Raw genomic sequence first — 25,132 nt, 5'->3', positions numbered from 1 at the left:
AAAATGAAAGGCTGAGGACCACTACAAGCCTGCATAGCAGACGCGCTACAACAGCTAGCCGACCAGATAACAGACAAAGAGAAAAAACACCCGGACTCTCTCGCCATTATTGTTGGGGATTTTAACAGCGCCAAACTCAATCAGGAACTCCCTAAATACAGAGAGTATGTCAAGATTCCCACCAGGGACAAAAACACACTGGACCACTGTTAAAGGATGCCTATCGCTCCGTTTCCCGGGCAGCCCTAGGACTCTATGACCACTGTCTGCTTCATTTCATCCCAACCTACAAGCAAAAACTAAAAACTTCCCAAACTTGTGGCAGTTGCAGGCTTGCTTTGACTGCACCAACTGGAGCGTTCTTGGAGCTGCAGCTACAGACTTTAATGACCTCACTGACACTGTAACCTTTTATATTTTAGTTTTTGCGAGGACATCTGTATGCAAACCAAGCCCTTCTGCACATACAACAACAGCAAACCTTAGTTTTCTCCTAATCTTAGGAATCTGTGTCAAAGAGGAGGCCTACAGTAGTGTAGTGGCCAGGAAAAAGCTGACAAAAGAGATCAGGGTAGCCAACAAAAGCTACAGTGAGAAACAAAAAAATATCCTCTCAGCCAATGACCCTGCATCAGTTTGTAAAGGCTGGAAACAGATTACGGATTACAAGAGACCATCCCCCCACCCTGCAGAAAAGCCTAGACTGGTTGATGACCTGAGTGACTTTTACTGCATGTTTGAAAAGCACCCATTATCACACCCCTCATGAACAAATGGTTTTCCCTCAACACCAAACCCCCTGCCCCCACCTGCGCTAACGATCCGCGAGAAGGATGTGTGCCGGCTCTTTCACAAGCAGAAGATCAAGAAGGCCCCAGGACCTGATGGTGTGTCCCACTCTTGTCTGCGAGTCTGTGCTGATTAGCTGGCGCCAATCTTCACGCAGATCTTTAACCGGTCCCTGGAGCTGTGTAAAGTCCCCTCCTGCTTCAAACATTCCACCATCATCCCAGTCCCCAAAAAAACACTCCATCACAGGATTAAATGAATACAGCCCTGTCGCCCTGACATCTGTGGTCATGAAATCCTTTGAAAGACTGGTGTTGAGTCCCCTGAAGGACATCACAGGACCCTTGCTGGACTTCTCAGTGCCTGCCTGTCAGTGAATTATCAGCTTCCTGATTAACAGGCAGCAGCATGTCAGACTGGGGAGCATCTCATCCAAAACCCGGTCCATTAGCACTGGCGCCCCACAGAGGTGTGTCCTCTCTCCGCTGCTTTTCTCTCTCTACACCAATGACTGCACCTCAAAGAATCCGTCTGTAAAACTTCTGAAGTTTGCAGATGACACCACCATCATTGGTTTGATCCAGGATGGTGATGAGTGTGCTTACAGACAGGAGGGGGAACAGCTGGTCCAATGGTGCAGTCAGAACCACCTGGAGTTAAACTTCAAGAAGACTGTGGAGATGACAGTGGACTTGTCTACCCCACCCCCCCATCCAGTACAACATAATGTCCACTGTGGATTCCTTTAGCTTCCTGGGATCAACCATTTCGCAGGACCTAAAATGGTCTCCCCACATTGACTCTGTCCAGAAAAAGGCCCAGCAGAGGTTATACTTTCTGCGACAGCTAAGGAACTTTAATCTGCCTAAGAAGCTGCTGATCACATTCTACTCAACCATTATTCTGTCTGTCATTTGCACCTCCATCACTGTCTGGTTTGGGTCAGCCACCAAACGGGACAGGGCCAGACTGCAACGGACATTTAGGGCTGCAGCAAGGATCACTGGAGCTGACATTCCCTCCATCCAAGAACTGTACTGGTACAGGGTCAGGAAAAGGGCAGCAACAATCTCTGCAGACCCCTCAAATCCTGGTCACAAACTCTTCAACCTCCCTCCCTCTGGTAGGAGATACAGGGCACTGTTCGCTTAAACCAGCTGACACAAAGATAGTTTCTTTCCCCAAGCAGTAACTCTGCTGAACACTCAGAAATAGCCCCCACTCTTACACTGAACAAAGTCAATCAACACTGTTCTGCTCATCTACCTCATGTATATTTTCAATCTTACAATTACAATATTGTTATAAATATATTTTACCATTGCACTAATCTGCCTTGCACTATATTTATATTTAAATCTTAAATCTCAGCACTATTCCTTCTTTCTCTTCAATTGTTATTGTATATTTTTTGTAAATTTCTAAATGTTATTGTATTATTTTCTATAAATAACAGTATTTTATTTATTCATTTATTTTTTATATTCTCACTGTCCTTTCTGTTTTTGTTCGTATATGTTAAGTGAGTGTTGTACTCTGAGAGCAAAGATTAACCTGAGTCAAATTCCTTGTTTGTTTGCACAAACCTGGCCAATAAAGCTGATTCTGATTCTGATTGCAACTGACATATGGATGGCCCAGATCGCATGTGGAGGATCACATGTGGAGGATGATGCCAGGTAAGCTCTAAGCCTAACACGAACTCCGCCTCTCTTGTTGCGTCTCCTGCGGCGATTGTTGCGCAGCACCAGGCAGGGCTGTTGCCATAGATAAGTCGGTATGGATGCCAGGAAAGGCGGCGGCATATTTGACTGTCCGCCAGAGCCATAGATCGGCACTTTCTTCGCAGAATTACAGATACTTAAATGGATCAGGCAGTCATACACCAGCAGCAGAACACATTTCAAGGAACAGGAAAATCAACAACAATTGTCCTTGGCCTACAATTGTCCTTGGCCTCCCATTTATGATTTAATTTGACTTCGCTTTTATAACCCTACTGTATTTACTACTCTGTTCTTGAAAAGTATAGCCAGGAGCAGCAGTATTGTACAGTGTACAGTAAGGTGAATGACATTCCAACTGGATATACTGTATATTATTTCCCTATCGTGTATGGTATCTCAGTACATTGCATTTGTGTGTGTGCATTTGAGTGTGGTGCAGTTGTCATCTCACCCCAAACATTTGCCGGAGGTCAGGGTCTCGGAAACGGAAAGGGATGTTGGAGACATGTAACCTCTTTGGCTGCTGCTTTTCCAATGAATCGCTGGACTGCAGGTGGAGCTGTTGGGAGCCCTCCGTCTGTGCAACCTCCTCTGCCTGCTGGAGGGAAACACAAAGGATGCCACAGATTAGTTCCTGTCATGGTAAAGAAAAGTCTTGAGAGGACTAAGCAAAGAACCAGGTGAGAGGCAACGTTGTTCAGCTTGATGTCTCCCGTTAAATACTGAAATGAGCTGGAGTGACATGAAAAAATAGATCTTGTACAATAGAAGAGGATTGACATAACAATGTGTTAAAATATTCAGGAAATAGAAGTGTGTGAAGGTGTAAGACTAATTTTATGGTTTTATTACCTAATCGGACAGTGTAATTGCCTTCATTTGGAATACTTCTACGATCTGCCGGCACTACCGTTTGTGTGAGTCTTCACTGTTAGCTCACCTGTTCTGTTTGAGCCTCACCTGGCATTTTCACTGGCCATCAACGCTGCCTAAGTCCTCATCCACAATGTGGGCCGGTAGGAAATACATGTTGTTTGTCTTTGCCTGGCTCTTTCTACTGCCTGTTCACCTGCTAGTGATGGGTTTACTTCAGTACTCGGAAACTGACCTGCTCCGGCTGCGCCGTCACCTGCCTGGACCTGCGCCAGAGGCTCTCTACCTTCACCCGGACAGCTCCGCCGGAGATATATCCACCGTGGGTCCCGCCTTTCACCACAACAGCTCAACAGTAATAAAGTCCAGCTGGTCCAGCTCTCGTCGCCCTCCATGCTCCACCAACCGGGCTGTCGACCACAGCGTGTTAGCCTGCCTAGCTCGGTCGACTAGCACCACCACCACCAGCTGTGACAACACCTCACTCAACTTCGCTCTGCTCAACATCCGCTCACTGACAGGCAAGGGACATCTCATCCAGGACCTCATCTCCAATTGTAAGCTAGACTTTCTTTGTTTAACCGAGACATGGCAACAGCCCAATTACTTTTTTTAGCTGAATGAATCCACTCCTAGTGGGTTTGTTTACATCTGTCAACCCTGTGGCTCTGGCCGGGGAGGAAGTCTCGTGATAATTTACAGCGAGAAGAGGAAAGTCTCGCCGGTGTCTGTGCCTGTCTCCAGCTCGTTTTAATCTGTTGTCTGCAAATTGTCTGGGCCCACTCCAACCATCATTGCTACTGTCTACCGCCCACTGAATAGTGATTTTTTTAATGACTTTGCTGCTTTTCTCACCCACTTATCCTCTCTCTCACCAAACATAATACTGCTGGGCGATTTCAATATCCACATGAACAATATCAAACTGCCTCTCACCAAAGACTTCACCTCCTGCTTAGAGATTTTTGGATGTCAGCAACATACCACTTTTCCAAACACACTCCAAAGGACATACTCTGCTTAATCTAATGTTTTGGTGTCACCACTTCTGACCTTACAGCTCATGAACTCCCCATAACTGACCATTTTCTCCTCTTATTTACAGTGAAATACCATGCCTTATTTCTTTCCGGAATACAAAGAATATCAACCCCGCCCCTCTCACTTCAAGTATCCACTTCTCCTACCTCCCTGACACAATATATCCACCCCCAATGATCTGTTCTCTCATTACAACACTGGACTCCATAATATTCTTAAATCCCTTGCTCAATTAAAAACCAGATCTGTTTCTTTTTCCGACTCCGCCCCTTGGTTCACCCCCAATCTTTGTCTCGTGAAAGCCAAAGGTTGGAAACTTGAACGTCTTCATAGAAAACTGTTCTCACTATTCACAAAGAAATGTACAATAACCACATCTTACATTATAAGTACTCAATTGTTAGCACCAAAACCCACAACTACTCCAGTATAATCACTGCCAATAAAGGAAACTCCAAGTCACTGTTTTCCCTACTTAACAATATCACCCAACCCCAGGACTTTCTCCCCCCTCACTTGTATACAACCTCCTTCTGCAACTCCATTATGTCCTTTTTCACTGAAGAAATCAAAAACATCCACCAGCACCTTGGATCAATCCCTCACCTCAGCATCTCAGCCGACTTTCACCCATCCACACACTCATTCTCCTCCTTCCAGCTCCCCGCTATTTCAGAAATCGATAGTTACCTTATTGTAACTCCAGATTCTATGAGTATAGGCGTAGCCCTCTAAGCCACGCTATGGGTTTATCCCTTCGCGCATGCGCAATCGTGAAGATTTTCTTTCCCGCCCTTGCGTGCCGCACGGGCTTCAACTACGTCCGCAATTACTGTATAAAAACAGGGCGGACCCCGTTGCTCTGCTCCCAACATCAGCTTTTTCTTCAGCTAATGCAATAGGAGCAGGTGGCCCGAATCTTAGAGGGCTACGCCTATACTGGGGCTCTATACTCTTCATCACTTACCTCCTTCCCCTCGGCAGTATCTTCCGCAAATTTAACATTCACTTCCACTGTTATGCTGATGACACCCAGCTCTACGTCTCCACAAAACCCTCATCCACTCTCCCGCCCACCTCCCTTACTGATTGCATCTCTGAAATAAAAACCTGGTTTACCCAAAATTTCCTCAAATGAAACAGTAATAAAACAGAGGTTCTCCTCATTGGCACCAAATCCACAACCTCTCACTATTGATAACTCCTCCATTTCTCCCTCCCCCAATGTTTAGAGTCTGGGTGTCATCCTTGACAGCGCCCTATCCTTTCAACCCCACATCAATAACATTACCCGGTCTGCCTACTTCCAGCTACGAAACATCAATCACCTCTGCCCCTGCCTTACCCCCCACACTGCCGCCATCCTTGTCCACAGTCTTGTCACTTCCCGTCTGGATTACTGTAACTCTCTCCTCTTCGGTCTCCCTCACAAATCCCTCCATAAACTCCAACTAGTCCAGAATTCTGCTGCCCGCATCATAACTCAAACCCCCTCCATCCACCATATCACTCCTGTCCTCCAACAGCTCCGCTGGCTCCCGGTCCAGTTCCGTATCAAATTCAAAGTCCTCCTGTTTACATTCAAGGCCATCCACAACCTAAAAATATTTGTCTGATGTCCTCCAGCGTCCCACTCCCTCCTGCACCCTAAGATCCTCTTCCTCCATACACCTGTCTGTCCCCTTCGCCCGTCTCACCACCATGGGGAGCAGAGCATTCAGCCGCTCTGCTCCCCATCTCTGAAATTCATTACCACCCCAACTTAGAAACATTGATTCATTCCCCCATTTCAAATTGCAACTCAAAACAGATCTGTTTGGACTTCCGGTGGCGCCATGTGGTAGGAGGCAGCAGGAAAATTAGCTCCTGAAAAAAACAATTAAAAATAGCTCTTTAAGACTACTTTTGGAACAGATAGCCGACTAAACGCAGGATCATTTGACAAAGAAAGTAAATTGGGAGAGATGGACAAAAAGGGGAGGTTTAACAAAAAAGAACAAACAAATATTGGATGTACCGGCACGACATCGGGAACTACGCCGGGCAAGATGCAGGCCGCAGGTGAACAGGACTCGGTACTGCTGGCGGAGTTGCGCAGGCTGAGACAAGAGCACACAGAAGCGGCGAATGACAACAAAAAGACCCTGGCTAGGCTAGAGACTAGCATGAAGGAACTTATGGACAGAACAACCTCATAGAGCAACAAGTGGAACGGGTGGAAGAGAGGCTGGGAGACACGGAGGACAAGACGGCAAGGCTGGAAAGAATGGCCGCCTTTCTCCTTCATCAGGAGACAAAGCTGGCCGCAAAATGTGAAGACTTGGAATCAAGAACGAGACGCAATAATATACGGATACATGGAATTCCGGAGGGCTCTGAGAAAAACGACATGATAGGATTCGTAACGGACTTTATTCACTCATCCCTGCAGATTCCAGAAGACACGGACATCCGAATTGAGAGAGCGCACCGCTCGTTAACCGCCAAACCGAAAGAAAGTAATGCCCCCCCGCGAGCAATCATTGTTCGATTTTTGGACGCACGGATGAAAGAACAGGTAACACAGCAAGCGTGGAAACAAAAAATCACGTATGAGAGTAAAATTATCTACTTCAATCAAGACTACACGACGGAGATACAAAGGAAAAGGAAACAGGTACGGGACGTCATAAAGAAACTTAAAGAGAAGAACGTGAAGGCACAGTCTCCATATCCTGAACAGCTAAAAGTGTTTCTGGTCTCTGGGATTAAGACGTTCGCTACACTCATGGATGCTGCACCTATGCTGGAGGACATGGGGATCCACGTGGAGGAGGACGAGAGGGACAAAATGCAGAGGATGAGGATGAAGGACAGCTGGACCATAGCAACAGGACAGAGGAGGAAGAAAGGGCAGCCACACATCACGGAGACGGATTTACAAGCAATACTTCAGTGATCTCATTAATATGATAAAGGTGGTAAGGATCAAATAAAAATAGAAACGCCTAAATGGATACGAGTCCTGAAACATATTCAAACATCTGCTTAATATAATGCACATTGAATACGTATAGAGCTGGTTAAACGTATTACTACTTGAATTAATTGACATAAATATTGGTTAAGGAGAGCGAAATTAATGCTCAGTTAGAGCAAGTAGCAACTTTAAACAACACCTGGAAGTTGCAGTTGCACTTAGTGCTATCCTCCCAGAGAGAATAGGCCACGTCTCTTTGGTGACGGGACTGTTGGAAGCCACACTTTTTTGTTTTTGTATAATAGTTCTGAAGGAGATGTTTAATGTTGATTTAATGTTTTTTCACTGTGTAATTTTGTGCACAGTTGTTTTGTTTTATGAGAGGTGCGGAGTTGATGATTACCGTCTTGAACTGAAACTGATATGGACAGGCTGAAACTTGTATCGTATAATGTCCATGGTTTAAATCATCCCATCAAGAGGAGGAAGATACTGTGCCAATTAAAACACTTACAATGTTCAATTGCCCTTCTACAAGAAACACATTTGGTGGAGGATGAATATAAAAAGCTAAAAAGAGAGTGGGTAAATCAAGTATTTCATGCCTCATATGGCAAGAAAAGGGGCGTAGCCATATTAATCAATAAATCCTTAGCATTGTCAGTTGAGTCAGTGATAAAAGACAACATGGGAAGATATGTAATGGTTGTTGGCTCCATGGGAGATATGACTATATCAGTGCTCAACGTATATGCCCCGAATGAGGAAAATGAAACAATCTTTAAAAGGATAGCCAATGTTATTTCAAACAAGGCAAAGGGGATGGTACTGATGGGGGGGGACTTCAACACGGTACAGAATGGTAAATTAGACAGGCTACCACCAGAACGAGGACCGCCTTCAAGAAAATCCAGAGTATTAAATTATGTTATTAAAGAATTAGGTCTTATTGATTCATGGAGAAACAATAATCCTAGAGGGAAGGATTTTACATTTTATTCAAACCTACACGGCAGTTATTCCAGGATAGATTTTTTTTGCGTATCACAGCAACATATGCACACAGTGGTGGAATGTGGCATAGAAACGATAACTATAAGTGACCACGCTCCCATTACCCGAACTGTAGCAATGGATAAAGAATCTTGTTTTAAATATTGGAGATTAAATGTGTTGACCCTGTCAGATAAGAAGGTAGTAAAGGAGATAAAAGACAATCTAAAGGAATATCTAGATATAAATGATAATGGTGAGGTATCCCCAGCGATCCTTTGGGATGGGGGAAAAGCAGTGCTAAGGGGGAAAATCATAGAAATAACCTCTAGGCTAAGAAAGGATCGTCTAAGAAGGCAGAAGGAGCTAGAGAGCAAAGTCAGAGATCTGGAAGTAGAACATAAGAGGACACCAAATAACTCCATACTCAAAGAACTGAAAGAAAATAGACACAGAGTAGACAAATTATTAACATATAAGGCAGAAGGAGCTCTACGTTTTACAAATCAAAGATATTATGAGATGGGGAATAGGGCATGTCGTCTTTTAGCATTTCAATTTAGAAAGGCTCAAACAAACAGGATTATCTCAAGAGTAAAACATCCCATTTCCAAACGACTTGTGGCAAGACCAACAGAGATAGCCGAAGCTTTTGCTGAATATTATAAAGACTTATACGATGACGTTGAGCTAAACTCCACAGAAAATAAGACTCAAGTGTTTCTTAAAAAATTAAATCTACCATCACTATCAGCAGATGAGGCATCTGAAATGATACAACCAATTACAGTGCAAGAAATATCAGATACTATAAAAAATCTTAAAAACAATAAATCTCCTGGTACGGATGGGTTTCCGGGGGAGTTTTATAAAGTTCTTATAGGGGAGATCACACAAGTACTATATAGAGTCTTTAATTACGCTCTGGTGTCAGGTGACCCACCAAAGACTTGGTCAGAAGCCATCATTTTGGTCTTGCATAAGGAGCGCAAAGATCCAACCTCATGCGAGGGATATAGACCTGTCAGCCTGCTCTGCAATGATTTGAAAATATTAACAAATATAATGGCACAGAGGCATATAACTAAATTAATTAAACCGGATCAGACAGGCTTTATTCCTTGAAGACAAGGTGCTAACAATATCAGGAGGACGTTAAATCTTATCTCATGTGCCAAAAACAAAGCCCAGCCTGCCATGTTACTTAGTTTGGATGCACAAAAAGCATTTGACCGGGTGAAATGGAGCTTCCTTTACCAAGCACTAGCATGTTTCGGGTTTGATGCAACATTTATTGATTGGGTCAAAATGGTGTATAGAAGCCCCAAATCACGGATTAGAGTCAATGGGTGTTGCTCAGACTTTTTCTTACTTAAAAGGGGAGTCAGACAAGGGGACTGTCTGAGTCCCTTACTATTTGCTGCAAGTATTGAGCCACTGGCTGAGTCAATAAGACAGAATGTATATATAAAGGGAATAAGGGATGATGGAGGGGTAGAACACAAAATATCATTATTCGCAGACGATATATTAACATACATAAGTGAACCTTCCACATCGTTGATAGCCCTGGCAGATAACCTAAACGAATATGGGGAGATTTCAGGATACTTGACCAATGAGGCTAAATCAGTAGCTATGATGATCTCAGGTCAATGTCCTGCGGATTTAGAGGGTAAATTCAAGTTCAAATGGACTGATACAGGGTTCAGATATCTGGGTATCATCATTACTTCTGCCAAGTCACAGCTATTCGATGCGAACTATGGGAAATTGATAACAGAAATTAAAAAGGATTTGGCTAGGTGGGAGATTTTACCTTTAACTTTGATAGGGAAGATAGAAACTGTAAGAATGAACGTGCTACCGAGATTGTTGTTTTTGTTCCAATCATTGCCTATTAATGTCTCTAATTCTACCTTTAAAATGTTAGACAAGATTATATCCAAATTTATTTGGGAAAAGAAGAGGGCTAGAATTAAATATAAGACACTTCTTTGTCCGAAGGAAAAGGGAGGATTAAATCTACCCAGTTTAAAATACTACCACTGGGCTGCTCAACTTAGGGCTATGATTATGTGGATTACAAAAGATACAGATGCATTGTGGGTGGGAATGGAACAAAATTCTTGCAAAAATGTACCGATAGAGTCACTTCCATTTTTGAGTGACGTAACACTAAAGAAGCTGAAGGTGGGCAATGTCTGGATCAGGGGGACAATGAAAGTATGGTCAATGATACGTAAGAAATTAAAACTGTCAAAATCCATTTGTAGAGCCACCCGAATTTCGATAAATCCTGATTTTTTGCCATCTACGATGGATGTAGGATATAACAGATGGGCACACCAGGGGTTAAAATATATAGCACAAATGTTTAGGGGGCAAACCTTAAAGTCATTCCAACAGTTAACACATGAATTTGAGTTACCAGCCCGTGATTTTTATAAGTTTTTACAACTTAGACACTACCTTACTACACATAAGGAATGGGAGAATATCTGTAGAGCCCCATCAAAACTAGAAGAACTATTAATGGCATATACAGAGGGAGAGACAAAGAAAGGGGTTATATCAAAATTGTACAAGGTACTACAACAGGAATCTAATGACAACAATCTGGACATCAAGGGAAAATGGGAATTGGAAGCAAATATTATAATAACAGATAAACAATGGGAAGACACATTCAAAGCAGGACACAAGGTAATTAGCAGCCCAACATGGAGGGAGTTTGATTGGAAGATCAAAATGAGGTATTTTAACACTCCAGCTATTACTTCAAAGTACAGTAATACTTCAGAGAAATGTTGGAGGGGTTGCGGACTGGTGGGAGACTTTACACATATATTCTGGGATTGCCCAATGATTTTAGGTTTTTGGAAGGATATCCATAGGGAAATAAAAAATGTTTTGGGTATTGATTTTAATTTAGACCCAGCATTGTACTTACTGGGTATAATCCCACATAATGTTGCTGAGAGGAGCTTGATGTCCTTACTGAGAATTCTGATTTTAATAGCAAAGAAAACAATTACATCTTCCTGGTTGAAGCCACAGCCTCCCAGTATAATGGAATGGCGAGAAAGGGTAAAAAGTGTGTTCATAATGGAGAAAATCACAGCAAAATTACAGTTCAAGTCAGAAAGGTTTGATCAAAGATGGTTCCCAATAATAAAGATAATGTCACTTTAATCACCTCTCTTCCTTTTTTTTTTTTTCTCCTCCTTCCAATTAAGTTGTATTTTACACCTGTTACAATACAGTTGACGCTAAAGGTATGTACTCATTGGTGCGTATTGATTATGCCCCCTCTTTTTTAGAGGGATGGAGGGTTTGAAGATAGGAGGTGAGGGCATGAATATATGTTAGATCTGGCACTGTACAAATATCTCCTAATGTGCATTCCTAATGTATGTGATGTTTGAAAATAAAATAAAAGTAAGTTAAAAAAAAACAAAAAACAGATCTGTTTAAAACTGTCTCTTTCTGTTGTTGTTATTGTTGTTGTATTCTTTATTTTTTTGCTGCTTTTAATGTTTTATGTATCCCAGTATGATGTCCTTGAGTGCCGAGAAAGGCACCTTTAAATAAAATGTATTGTTATTATTATTATTATTATTATTATTATTATTATTATTATTATTATTATTATTATTATTTGTTATGGTGTCAGCATTTTGCCTTGTGTTTTGTGCTATTTCTGTTGCTTCCTTGTAGTTTTCTGTATGTTGTATGTATGTTTTTGTTGGTTCTTCTGTATTGTGTAGGTTTTGGTTATAATTCCTGTGTTCTCTGTTCTCCCTTGTGTTGTGTCAAGTTTCTGTGTTTAGTTGATTTCATGTTTTCTGTCTGTTTCCTGTTTTATTTTGATAGTCTGGTTTTCTGTTTTGTCTTGTCCAATTTACTTCCTGTGTTTTCCCGCCTTTCTTGATTGTCCTGCCCCGCCCTGATGTGTTTCACCTGTTGTCTCACCTGTTCCTGATTTACTCATTACCTCATGTATTTAGCCTCTGTGTTCCCTTTCTGTCTTGTTAGATCGTTTTGTCTTTGCCCTGTCAGTCTGTCTGTATCCTGTCGGTGTGTGTTTGGAATCTTCCTTGTGGTTTTTTTTGTTGTCCTTGTCTCTCGAGATTTTTGGGATTTGGGACTTTGCCTTTTGCCTGCCTTCCTCAATTTTGGACTCCTTGTGTTTGCTGTTTGCCCTTTGGATCCCTTTTGTTGGTTTGTTCCCTGCCTTTTGTTAATAAATCCTCAGTTTGAACCGTCTCCTGCCTGCTTGCCTGCTCTACCTGCATTTGGGTCCGCTACACTGTAAAATATTACAGACCCATTTAGTTATGTCCACTTATTTCTTATTTTTAACTGAACAAGCTTATACAAGTTGTTGATTTTGAATTTAACTTTATGAGTTTTTGAAAGTTAAACTTGTATTTATTCGTTGGGTTGACTATTTAAAAAAATGTATGTGTTGATTGAACTTAGGTATGTAAGTTAATTTATCAACCAATTGCAGTCAGGACTGCAACTGGTTCATTGGCTGTCCAATTCCCATGATGCAAGGAGGTACATAGAGTTGTGTTAAAATTTGCTAAACGGTTTGTTCGAAATACAAATGTAACTTATGAATTACTTTTATTAAACGTGTTCTTAGAATGTAGTGTTTTGTTGCCTGGTAATTTTCATTGTGCTGGTTTAAATTTCTAACCCTGAGTTAAGTGACTGTTACGTTTGATAAGAGGTGGAGTATTACGGTGTTAGACATTGAGCAGTAATGGGCTTCCTTCAGCCATTAATCTGTGGCATGTCTCTTCACTAGGGGCCAATTTATGTCAAGTGCCGCAAGATCAGTAGAGAAGCTGCTATTTTGCCCTGGGGTGACCCCACCCAAGCACCCACGGTACCTCCGCTATAAATGTTATGTTTTAACTTTAAACTGAGTTGAAATAAAGCAGAAAGGTATGTCTGTTATACTAGGCAAGGAAGGTTTCTTGCATTATAAAAGAAAATAAATGATTTGTTTTAACTTAAAGTATGAAGTTAAACCAAGTAATAAGTTAAATCAACTAAAAGAACAACTTTAACAAAACTAGAACACTGTAGTTACATCAACATCATTAACTTTAATTTTTAAGTTGAAACAAAGGCAGTCTTCAAGTTGAGTGAACTTTGATTTTCAAGGCAGTAAGGGAACTTGCATTTCCAAGTTAAACTAACATGAAATTTATTACAGTGTACCTTCCACTCACTATTATTATTGCTCTACTCTTATGGCATTAATGTGTCTTGGAAGATTAAGGAAGATGTCTATGAGGAAGAAAAACATTAAATAACCTGTGACATGTCTACACCAAAGCATACATTATAATGGGCAGTGGAGAGGAAGAGAGTGGGTACGAAGCAGAGAGGAACAGTGTAGGGTAGTGGTTCGACACAGCAACTTTCGTGCACCATTTGTAGTACAATATGTACATATTTGACAATTCCACACCACATGATTTACATTCAGTGCCAATGCAGGAATTAGTCTGCTCATTATGCAATGTCCATCATACTGGCCTGGGGTAGATCAAGGTTTTACTGGCCCCATGCAACAAAGAGGGGCCATTTTTTTTCTTCTTCAAATAGTTAATTTATTAATTGGATTTATTATAATGAAATTATTCATCCAAAGTTAAGTCAACTTTTATTGTCAATTCTGCAATATGTGCCAGACATACAGAGCAATTGAAAAGGTTTCTCTCCGAGCCATGGTGCAATAAGGACATGTACGAGTATAATATAAAAGATAAGTAATATATACAAATAAAGATAAAAAGATAAGTTTATATAAAATGAAAAGATAGGTAATGTATACAATTAAAAGCGATAAGTAATATGTACAATACAGTAATTAATTCTAAATAGTGCAAATGTAAGACAAAATCAACAGTATAGAAAACTAAAGATATAGCAAATGTGGAATATAAAAGGAAGAATTGCTGAGTATGTTCTTTTATGAAGTGGCCTGTGCTGATCCTGATAGGGGGGGTTCAGAGTCCAGAGTTATTGGGGGCAGAGGGGAGGGGAGGGAGAGAGGGGAAGGTGTTGAGGTTCTTGATAACCTGGGGAATTAAGCTGTTTGCCAGTCTGGTGGAACAGGCTCGGAGGCTCCGGTACCTTCTTCCAGATGGCAGGCGGCTGAAAAGGCTGTGTGAGGGGTGGCTGAGGGCACCCACAATGCTTGTTGCTTTGCAGGTGAGTCGGGTTTGGTAGATATCCAGGAGTGAGGGGAGTGGGACACCATTGATTCGATCAGCAGCCTTCACTATGCCCTGCAGGGTCTTATGGTTGGAGGCAGTGCAGCTCCCGTACCACACAGTGATGCACCTGGGCAGGATGCTCTCAATGGTGCCCCTGTAGAAGTAGCACATGTTGGGTGGGGGGGCTCTTGCTCTCTTCAGTTTGCAGAGGAAGTAGAGGCGCCGCTGGGATCATTGGCCAGTGATGCAGTGTTTGCTGTCCAGGAGAGGTCTTCACTAGCAATTTGGAGCACCATTGATGTTCAGTGGGGGTTTCGGGGTGTGACCTCTCTGGAAATGAATATCCACTTCCTTGGTCTTGTCAATGTTCAGGAAGAGGTTATTGCTGCTGCACCACATAGCCAGATTACTGACCTCCTTCCTGTAGTAGGTCTCATCATTGTTGGACATGAGACCCACAACTGTTGTGTCGTCCGCAAGCTTCACAATGTGGTTGCTGCTGAAGAATGGAGCACGGTCATGGGTCAGCAGCGTAAAGAGTAGGTGGCTGGGCATACAACTTTAGGAGGCCCCCGTGCTCAGAATGGTGGTTCTAGATGTGTTGCTGCTGACCCGTACTGCCTGAGGCCTCTCAATGAGTCCAGCAGCCAGTTACATAAAGAAGTGCTGAGCCCCAGCTGGTCCAGTTTGCATATCAGCTGCTGAGGGATGATGATGGGTGACTGCTGGATGAAGAGTAGAAAAGATTGCATCCTTGTTGGATCAGTTACCTCGGTATACAAACTGGTAAGGGTCAAGGGTGAGGGGAGAATGGATTTTATATTAGCCATGACAAGCCTTTCGAAGCACTTCATGATCATGGGGGTCAGTGTAACGGGGTGGTAGTCAATGAAAGTGGATGGAGATGGCTTCTTTGAACAGGCTTGATGGTGGTGGCTTTGAAGCATGATGGACAAACAGCCTGACTCTGATGTCTGTGAAGACATCTTTGAGCTCCTTTACACATTCCTTCAGCACACGACCAGGGATGTTGTCTGGACCAGTTGTCTGGGCCTGCAGCCTTGCTGTTCTCAGGCCAGCTGTATCCCCAGCTTTGAAGGCTACATTTCCTGCCCTCAATAGCCTGTGGACCTCTCCTGTCAGCCATGGCTTCTGGTTAGCCCGGGTTGTGATGGTTCGGGTGGTGGTTACATCAGCAATACATTTGCAGTAACGGTGTCTGAATACTCCTCAATGTCTTTATTGGTGTCGTAGGTAGCTGCTTGCTTAGGGGGCATTAGGTCACTTAACAATTTATATGTAGGGACATATTTATGTCCTTTAAAAACGTGTCTATCAAATTTCAGCTGCCTACATCCAACCTTTTTTTTTCAGATTAGATATTTCATTCAGAATCAGTACCTTGTCCTCCGGAAACATTAATTGACACACTCCTCACTTTAGACCCTGATTGGAAAAGGATTATTTCATACATCTATGACTCCATGGTGTCCGTCAGCTTCGTTTTCCCCATCATACTAGACATTTATGGGAGAAGGATTTGGGGCTTAGCATTGATGATGAACAGTGGGACAATATTCTTGATCTTGTTCATAATTCTTAAATTTTCGCCTGACATGGGTTCCAAAATTATACATTGGATTTATTACACTAACTACTACACTAATAGATTGTCAAAAATACACCCAGATGTTCAAGATGTCTGTAACAGATGTGGTCAATCCCCTGCAAATCTTCTACATATGTTTTGGCCATGCCCAAAACTAACAAGCTATTGGTCCAAAATTGTTGACACACTACAAATAACTTGCAATGTTGTCATAGCTCCAAATCCCCTCTCTGCCATTTTTGGTATCTCAATGGATGAGGGCCTTTTAGCTATGTCTCACCATGCTATTGTTATGGGTTTGATGTGTTTTGTCTTATTTTGGTAATCTGTTTTTTCTGTTTTGTATTTGTTGCCCTGTTTCCTGTTTTATTTTGACGGTCTTGTTTTCTGTCTTGTTTTACTTCCTGTGTTTTCCCGCCCTTGTGATTGCCCTAATGTGTTTCACCTGTTTCCCAGCCTTGTCACCTCATCAGCCTGTGTATTTAGTCTTTATCTTCCCCCTGTACGGTGTCAGATCATTTGTGTGTCTTGTCGCCAGTTTGTAGTCTTGTGTGTTTTTGTGTTTGCTCGTGTCTGTCATGTCTCCCATGTCTCCCATGTCTCCCATGTCTCCCATGTCTCCCAGTGTCAGTTCGTGTCTGGTTCTTTGCTCCCTGGATTTCCTTTGTTCTCACGTTTCAGGTTTGTTTCTGCTCTTGCTTTTTGGATTCCCTGTTTTCGTTTTCTACACTCTGGATTAGTTTTTTGCCTGCCGCTTTCAGGACTCCCTTTATTAATTTGTACTTTGTTTTAATGGATTAATAAATCTTCCACCTCAAACTTTCTCCTGCCTGCTCTCTGCCTTTGGGTCCTCAACTTCCCTGAACTTTAACAGAATGATCTGACCACTTGGACCCAGCAGAGACGCTTCATTTTCCGGTGGGTTTGCAGTTTTTGTCTTGTCTACTGTTTGCTGCTTCCTTACGGACCTGGAAATACGGAAACTGCACAGTGCATGTCAGATGAACTTTGTGACTTCATTTGTGACCTTATCGAGCTTAAAACGATGTGGAAAGAGACTGACAGTGATAGTCTTCCAATATATTGCTAAGTGTGCTAGACGGACTGAAGAGGCCAAAGTAGCCAACCTTCAAGCTGGAAAACAAGGGTCCAGTTCGCCTTCCTGCAGTTACCCTGAAAGACTGTCTATCGGTTTTCCAGAGCTGACCAGTTTTCCAGAGCTGACCAGAGGGGATTCACTGACAGCCTCCAGAGGGATATCGCCCTCGCCGACAGCTTTCAGAGGGGATTTGCCTTCGCAGACGGCCACCAGAGGGGTTTTGCCTTCGCAGACGGCCTCCTTGTCCTAATAAATCTTCCACTTCAAACTTTCTCCTGAATGCTCTCTGCCTTTGGGTCCTCAACTTTCATGAACTTTAACAGCTATGGCCTTTATTACCTTGTTAGCCAGATGCCTAATCCTCTTCACCTGGAAAAACGTCCTGCCCCCATCTTATGGTTGATGGATGAAGGAGATTCTGTACAATGTGAAGCTGGAGAAGCTGAGGTTTTCACTTAGAGGTTCTCCAAAGGAATTTGAAAAAATATGGAAACCTTTTTATTTGACCTTTTTAATTGAAACCCTAGATGTCAAACCAGATGAACCAAACTCAAAAACTGTAGTGATAGAAAAGTAAAGAGTGTTGATGAGGAGAGTGATTCAGCTCAATCAGCTTTTTTGTTCTTATTTTTTATTATTACATGTTGCCGTTTCTTTTCTAATGTCTCTTCCCTTCCTGTTATTGCTTTTTTAATGAAAGCATTCTTTTCCTTTACATAACTCTGTTGTTTTAACATTATACACGTTAATTTAAAAAAAAAAAATTGTTGCTTGTTGCCCGAGGCTGAACGGAGGGGGGTAAAAAACAGGTAAAATATGTGAGCATAGTGCTTTGGCTTTATGTGTTACTTTGGGAACTTTTAACTTCTGATGTTAATGTTCAATGAAAAAAATATTAAAAATGTTTAAATGGGGGTGGCAGTAGCTCACTTCATAGGGAGTTGGTTTGGGAAATGGAGGGTCGCTTTTTCATGTCCCCGTACAGACCAAAGTACATAGTGTGGACTGTGAGCAGGAGAGGTGCCAGTTCCTACTAGTTCAATACTAGTTGGACACTTGTTTGTACTACTTGGATATTTTGTCTTACTACTTGAACAAAATCTTTTACTTGTCACTTGTTTTCAGACGCTAGTGGAACATTTGTCTAACTAGTTACAGCAGAAGACTTAGTAGTGACGCCGGGCAGCGTACTAGTAGCACCAAAGACCAAACTAGTCCGCTCTTTGACGCACTAGTTGTCCTGTGGACCAAACTAGTAACTCTAAAAGCCCAGTAGTTATCTAGTGAGCTGCAAAAGCTGACATGTTAACTAGTAAACATGAATTCCATTTACTAGTGAGCTAAATCTCTCTGCACTAGTTAATTAGTGAGAGACAACATTTCTTATTAGTTAACTATTTAAGGCAAAAATGTTTACTTTCATGTTGAAGCCTCAAAGGCCTACTAGTGACACTAGTGAGATACATTTTGGCATTACTAGTTAACTGGTGTGGTCCAAAGTGTTTACTAGTTAACTAGTGAAAGGCAAAATGCTTACTAGTAAACTAGTTGAAGCCACCTTTGACCTTACTGATTAACTTGTGAGCCTCACAATATTTACTAGTTAACTAGTAATGTTCAAAAAGCCTACTAGTACACTAGTAAGAGACATTTGGACTTTACAAGTTAACTAGTGTGGTCCAAAATGTTTACTAGTCAACTAATGAAAGCCAAAGTGCTTACTTGTTAACTAGTAGCCCACAATGCTAATGAAGAGGTGAGGACAAGGGGCTTTAAGGCTTTCTATTGTCTCTCGAGTAACCTCTAGCTAAAGTTTAACCCTCTAAAGACTGAAGAACTTTATGTGTTGATACCGACAGCTCCTTAATACACTATCCAGGGGAAAACATGACATATTTCTTTATATTAACCACTGAATTTTTGTTTTTTGACTTTTTCACAGGAAAACACAAATATGCAATTGTTTGTATTCCATTAATCATGATCAGGGGCGTCGGACCGGGGGTAAAACCGATACTGATTACCAGGGCCCAAGGGGAGAGAGGGCCCTTGAAAAGTCTGGAATATATTTTATTTCACCTGGATATTTTCATTTTCTAATTAAATTTCATAATGCATGTCAGATGAAATGTAAAGTTAGTGTATTGGCTGAATAACTTGGTTGATTGACTGACTACATTTTGTATACAAAAAAGACTAAGGTCTCACCCACCCCTTGTTAATGTGCCAAATGGTTTAGTCCATCTGCACGCATTTTGTTTACGTTAGATCAGTTGAGCATCTGCTGGAGCGCAAACTTCTGCTGTAGAAATGTCTTTCTCAAAGAAAGTCAAATCAGGCTACCAAAAAGAAAGGAAAGACAGGAGGAGGAGAGAAAACGAAAGGAGGGGAAACAATTGGTAACTGACTTCTTTTCAAAGAGAGGTGAGCACAAACTAGAAAACAAAATCCATGGTGCTAAACTCCTTGAATATCTCCATGACCGGTGCTAAAAACGGACTGAGACAACCCATTGAACGAGCAGAACATACACTTTCAAATGATAATTTGGTTATACTTGTACTCTGAGGTAAAGGCTAAATAAATAAACTACACTAGCAACGCTGTTTGCATATAACACACCATTGTAATAGCCTAATTTAAAACATGTTTAATTTTAAATAAATAGGCTATAATGTCTATAATTAGCAATAATAGGCTAATCAGTGTCATAGGTAGCTTGGTAGCTCATTGGTAGATACATATGTCAACATTATAGTTATGTCAGATTCAGTAGATGTTAACATTGTGAAACACATGGCCCTCAGTTTCAGAAACTGTCACACCAGGGAGCAACGGACCCCTCAGCCTCCTTTTTGGATTTGAGACAAGGTGAGCTTATATCAAAATTAAAGCAAACCATGTTTAGCCATTTTGCCAAATGTATCCTTCATAGAGAAAGATGATAGAGAACATCTGATTGAGGATGATGGGAGTGAAGACAGTAGGGAGCATGAGTGTTGCTCTGAGCACAGTGTGGAAATGAGAGATGAGGAACTGGAAAGTAGGCAGAGCATTGTAGACCAGTTTTTGCCAGAGGATCCAGGACTATGGCCAGATAAATTAACAGATGATCAGAGAGACACCATAGTACACAGGCTGGCAAGTAAAGGGACAGAGAAAACCAACAAAATGTAGTAGTAACCACAGTAAAGTAGGCTAGAGAATGTTGAGAAAGGAGGTTTGAAATGTGTGTTATCAGGCTACTCTAAGCATTACAGTTAACACTACGTTAATTAATGCATCAAGTAAGGTGTTCTGATGTATTAATGATGTTAATGTCTTCTTCATAGGTACATCTGTAGTTAAAGTGACAGGCTCAACAAACTGAATTGTAGTGTTGTAATCATGATTAACTAAACATTACTTCTTCATTACTTCATCATGTTTGAGGCCCTTCAAATAAAGTGCTTACCTCAAACTCAAGACATTTCTGGTGTGCAGACATTTAGAAGTTAGTAAAAAGTAAAATTCATAAATATCCTATTGGGTGAGTTTTGTTCTTAAACATTACTGTTTAAGTGCCTTATGTTGTTGTGAATAAAGCAACTACAAAAATGTATCTGCAGTGTACTGTGTTTTGTGTCAATGTAGTGACCTCAGTATCATTTTACCACCCCACTCCTTTAATTCTTAATAAATTTAATTTGATGCCACCATTACTCATATCTTATTCATCAATGTTCAAAATTTATCAAAAAGATGTACCAGGTGAGCACTTTAATTGAAGGGCCACAAACATGATGAAGAAGTAATGTTTAGTTAACAATGATTAAAACACTATAATTCTTCCGAATACATGTACACTGCTATGATTTGAAGAACACATGAACATAATTAATTAATCACAAATCATGATGATTCAAATACCTTAATTGATGCATTAATTAACATATTGTTTCTGTAATACGTTATGTATGAGATACTATTAATCCTTGTATATTACTGATAGTTCATGAAGTACTTCATGCTTTTTCATGCATGAATTCATGATAATCCATGTACCATTATTATAAAGTGTTACCAATTAATTAATTTTACCTGTTTTGAAATTGTTAAGCTTTTGCTGTTGTGATATTTCAAATAGTCGTAAGAGCAACATTAACTCAAGGGTTTCTCTATAATGCAGTTATTTATGTTCATAGGTAATTTAAAGTTCAAAGTGGCAGATTTACCATTATAAAGTCAGCTTTAGCATAAAATCAAATGGGATTAGTCCCTGATTGTATGGGTTCCTCATTGTGAAAAATGGTATTTGTATATAGAGACATACTGTTAGCTGTCTACAGGGCACATGTAACCTTTTTTTTTTTGCCAAGGTACAATAGTGCATAATTGTAATTGCATTGTTGTGCAACTGCGCCCCTAACACCCACTTACACTTGGCCAGTGAACGTAAACATTTATAACAAGTATGTTTTCCAGCATTTCAGTTGAGTGCAGAGCATCACCTCTCTGGACGTGGAGGTCTGCCCTCCTGTGGCCGCAGACTCATGAGAGCTGGCAGCTTTTTTTCTACATTAGCTGCTGGTTTGACATCTTTCTTTTGTTCCATTCTCACACGTTTAGCATGTCCACATTGTTTTGCTGCTATGCTAACCAGGCTCATAATAACTCCAAAATGGCTAGCAAGTCCATAACCTAGTGCTTCTCCTTACATGTTGCAATAGACATGAAAGATTCTGAACATCCAGCAAGTGCAGCACTGTTGATCTGGGGCGGCCAGCCTGCTCTTTGATGTAGATGTTTAGTTGAAAAGGTGTATACAGGCCGTTAGTGGTGGTGTGTCAGAAGACCGCTTTTCCGTGTTCCTTGTGACGTGCTCGTTCCAGCTCCCGAAAACAGCTCCACACAGGTGCCGCTGATAATGGCTAATGAGTCAAGGCCCCCGCCCCCATAGTCTGTTGTCAGTGCTGACCCTGCTTCCTACTGCCTGCTTAAACCATGCCTACATCTAAAAAGACATTTATAAAAATAAACAATAGTTATATCATAACATAAAATAGATTTGGCATTTAAAATTGAATTAAACTGCTTCATTTTAGGGGTTTAGTCGAAGGCAGATCATCAAGGGGAGTATACAGAATGTTAAGACTACAAATAATTAAATAGTGTCTTTTATGTGTTAAGATTATGAAGGTCTTTGAAAACAAATGTTTTATAAATAAAAAAAATACAGCATAATTTGCATTACAATGTTGCATGAGTCCATTACACATAATGTGAAATAATCCTGTTCAAAGTCACCAATGCGTCACAAATCCTTACACAAAGTAAGTTTCTCTTGTTGATCCCTGTTCCACACATTGAGTGTGTGTGTTAGTACATTAAGCTGGCTGTATTCTGTCATTAAGCTTAGCATGGTATGGAATGGAACGGCTTTAGGACTGTAAGCCTTCTTCTGCCATAGTCAAACAGCTAAAATCCGTCTGTGTGATTCTTTTTTTTTCTCTTTGGTCACCATGCCTCCACCAGCCATGGTGTGTGAGCAGCCAGGCACGAAGAAGAAATAATTGCATGAACATTATCATACACAAGCAGCCCGGGCTTCCTGCACTGTCACCAGGGAAACAGTACTGTGTGTGTGTGTGTGTGTGTGTGTGTGTGTGTGTGTGTGTGTGGAAGCTGTACAGAACTAATCTACCCAACCAAATCTCCCTTATGCCAGTTACACAGACACACAAACAAGCAGCCCAAACCACACTAAATACCTCCACCTTTTACACCCAGTTAGATCACCCAGATGTGATGTTGTGTTGTTACTGTGTTTTTGAGTGAACATGTGCATGTATCTAAGTCTGTGTGTGTATGTGTGTGTGTGTGTGTGTGTGACTTGCTGAGCTCAGCATTGTCCCTTCCCGGACAGGTAGATTACACACAATTAGACGGCTACTGTCACATTTCAAAGACAAAGGAACCCAGGAGCTCACATCACGAGTCAAAAGTAGAAGCAAATAATCTTTCCCTGGTAAAGATGCAAAAATCCCAGCATTCAACAGGACAAAGGGCTCAGCCTGAGGTGAAATCAGAAAATCACAAACTAGGTCAGGATCAAAAAGAGTAGAAACAAGAAACATAACGCTGGAAAGCTAAGGCACAAAGCACAAAGAGAATCTGGTCAGGACATGCGATGGAATGCAAGCGGGACCCACTCCTCAAAATCGTAGCCCTCCCAGGTACTGGAGCCCCCTCCCTAATTTAAGTTTAACAAATCATATTTTTTTTATAAATCATATATTTAACAAGCCCATCACGTTTTACGTGTAAAACTTGCAACTATTATCTACAGCACACATGAAATATTAATTCAGCAGAGTACAAAGTGAAATTTCTCTTGGAAATGTAAAAAATAAAAAGTATATTGTTGAAAAAAAAAAACTAAACAATTAAACAAGTAAGGTACTTATAGCCAACTACAGTACAATATTTGAGTTCCCACCTCTAAAGAAAAATACAACTAAAATAACTGACAATTTAAAGAATTTCAGGTCATATTCTTTCCATAGGAAGTCACAGGCAATGTTGATAAGATAATATTAGTTTTTAAAAACACAGTGTCAACCTGATATATTGGTCTGACAAACATTTTTCTTTTCTTTTTTACAGTAAATTAGTACAGTGTCTTTTAGGCCACAGTGAACATGTGTAATGGTGTCTTTTTTACACTTTATCCTGCAGTAACTATGTATCTTGACAGTAACAGTTACAGCCTGTGACAAACTCTCCACAGTGACTGTAAAACAGTCCCAGTAATGCTGACTGTACCATGTCTTCTCCTCTCACTGGACTTACCCACTCTGCCATTACTGTCTATACAATACCATATTTTCCCAGCATGCTCCATTCTTATTGGCCCTGACAGCTGTAAGGCTCCTCAACTAGCAGACTAAGTGGTAGTGCAGTTACCTATGGTGTGGACATCCTTAGCATTGCCTGGGTGTACTGTTTGTGTTTGCAGTTCTGTGTTGAAATGTAGCAAAACATTTCACTCAATTTTCAGTGTTATGCAGCCACCAATCTGTCCCTGCTGTGTGTGGATATGTGTGTGAATGTGTAGTTTATGCATGCATTTGCACAATAGTTTGATCTTGAAATAAAAATAATTGAACCATTCTCTTTTTATTCTCTATATATTTAGGATCTAATTACTTTCTTGTTTTATGCATTTTCCCAGATTTTAAAGCTTAGAAATACATTCCATTCTGTAAAAACTCTGAACAAAGTCTCTTTCATCTGTTTTAATTGGTATCATCCATCCATCCATGGTCGTCTGCTTATCCGGGGTCGGGTCGCAGAGACAGCAGCTTCAACAGGGGACCCCAAACTTCCCTTTCCCAAGCCACATTAGCCAGCTCTGACTGGAGGATCCTGAGGCGTTCCCATGCCACGGTGGAGATATAATCCCTCCACCTAGTCCTGGGTCTTCCCTGAGGCCTTCTCCCAGCTGGACGTGCCTGGAACACCTCCCTTGGGAGGCGCCCAGGGGGCATCCTTACCAGATGCCCAAACACCTCAATTGGCTCATTTCAACGCAAAAGAGCAAGTTCCTCACAGATGACTGAGCTTCTCAGGGAGATGCCAGCCACCCTCCTGAGGAAACCCATTTATACCCAGGATCTCGTTATTTCGGTCATGTCCCAGCCTTCAAGATCATAAGTGAGGGTAGGAACGGAAATTGACTGGCAGATAGGGTTAGCTCAGCTCTCTTTATGTCACAACCGTGTGGTAAAGTGAATTTAATATTGTCCCCGCTGCACCAAT

At 41.3% G+C, this 25,132-nt stretch overlaps 1 protein-coding gene across 1 annotated transcript in view; it reads right to left on the bottom strand.

The window, feature by feature from the left end:
- LOC114548296 (RNA binding protein fox-1 homolog 3) overlaps window positions 1-25,132 on the bottom strand; it is a 144,816-nt gene that overhangs the window by 100,781 nt on the left and 18,903 nt on the right. Inside the window, exon 3 of the mRNA XM_028568150.1 lies at window positions 2,968-3,114. Within this exon, the coding sequence (XP_028423951.1) occupies window positions 2,968-3,114 (147 nt within the window). The remainder of the gene's footprint in view (window positions 1-2,967; window positions 3,115-25,132) is intronic.

The sequence above is a fragment of the Perca flavescens genome, chromosome 21 (assembly GCF_004354835.1).
Source record: "Perca flavescens isolate YP-PL-M2 chromosome 21, PFLA_1.0, whole genome shotgun sequence".
In the NCBI taxonomy this organism is placed as follows: domain Eukaryota; kingdom Metazoa; phylum Chordata; class Actinopteri; order Perciformes; family Percidae; genus Perca; species Perca flavescens.
The sequence above is the reverse complement of the archived record's forward strand: the minus strand, read 5'-3'. Positions and strand labels throughout refer to the sequence as shown.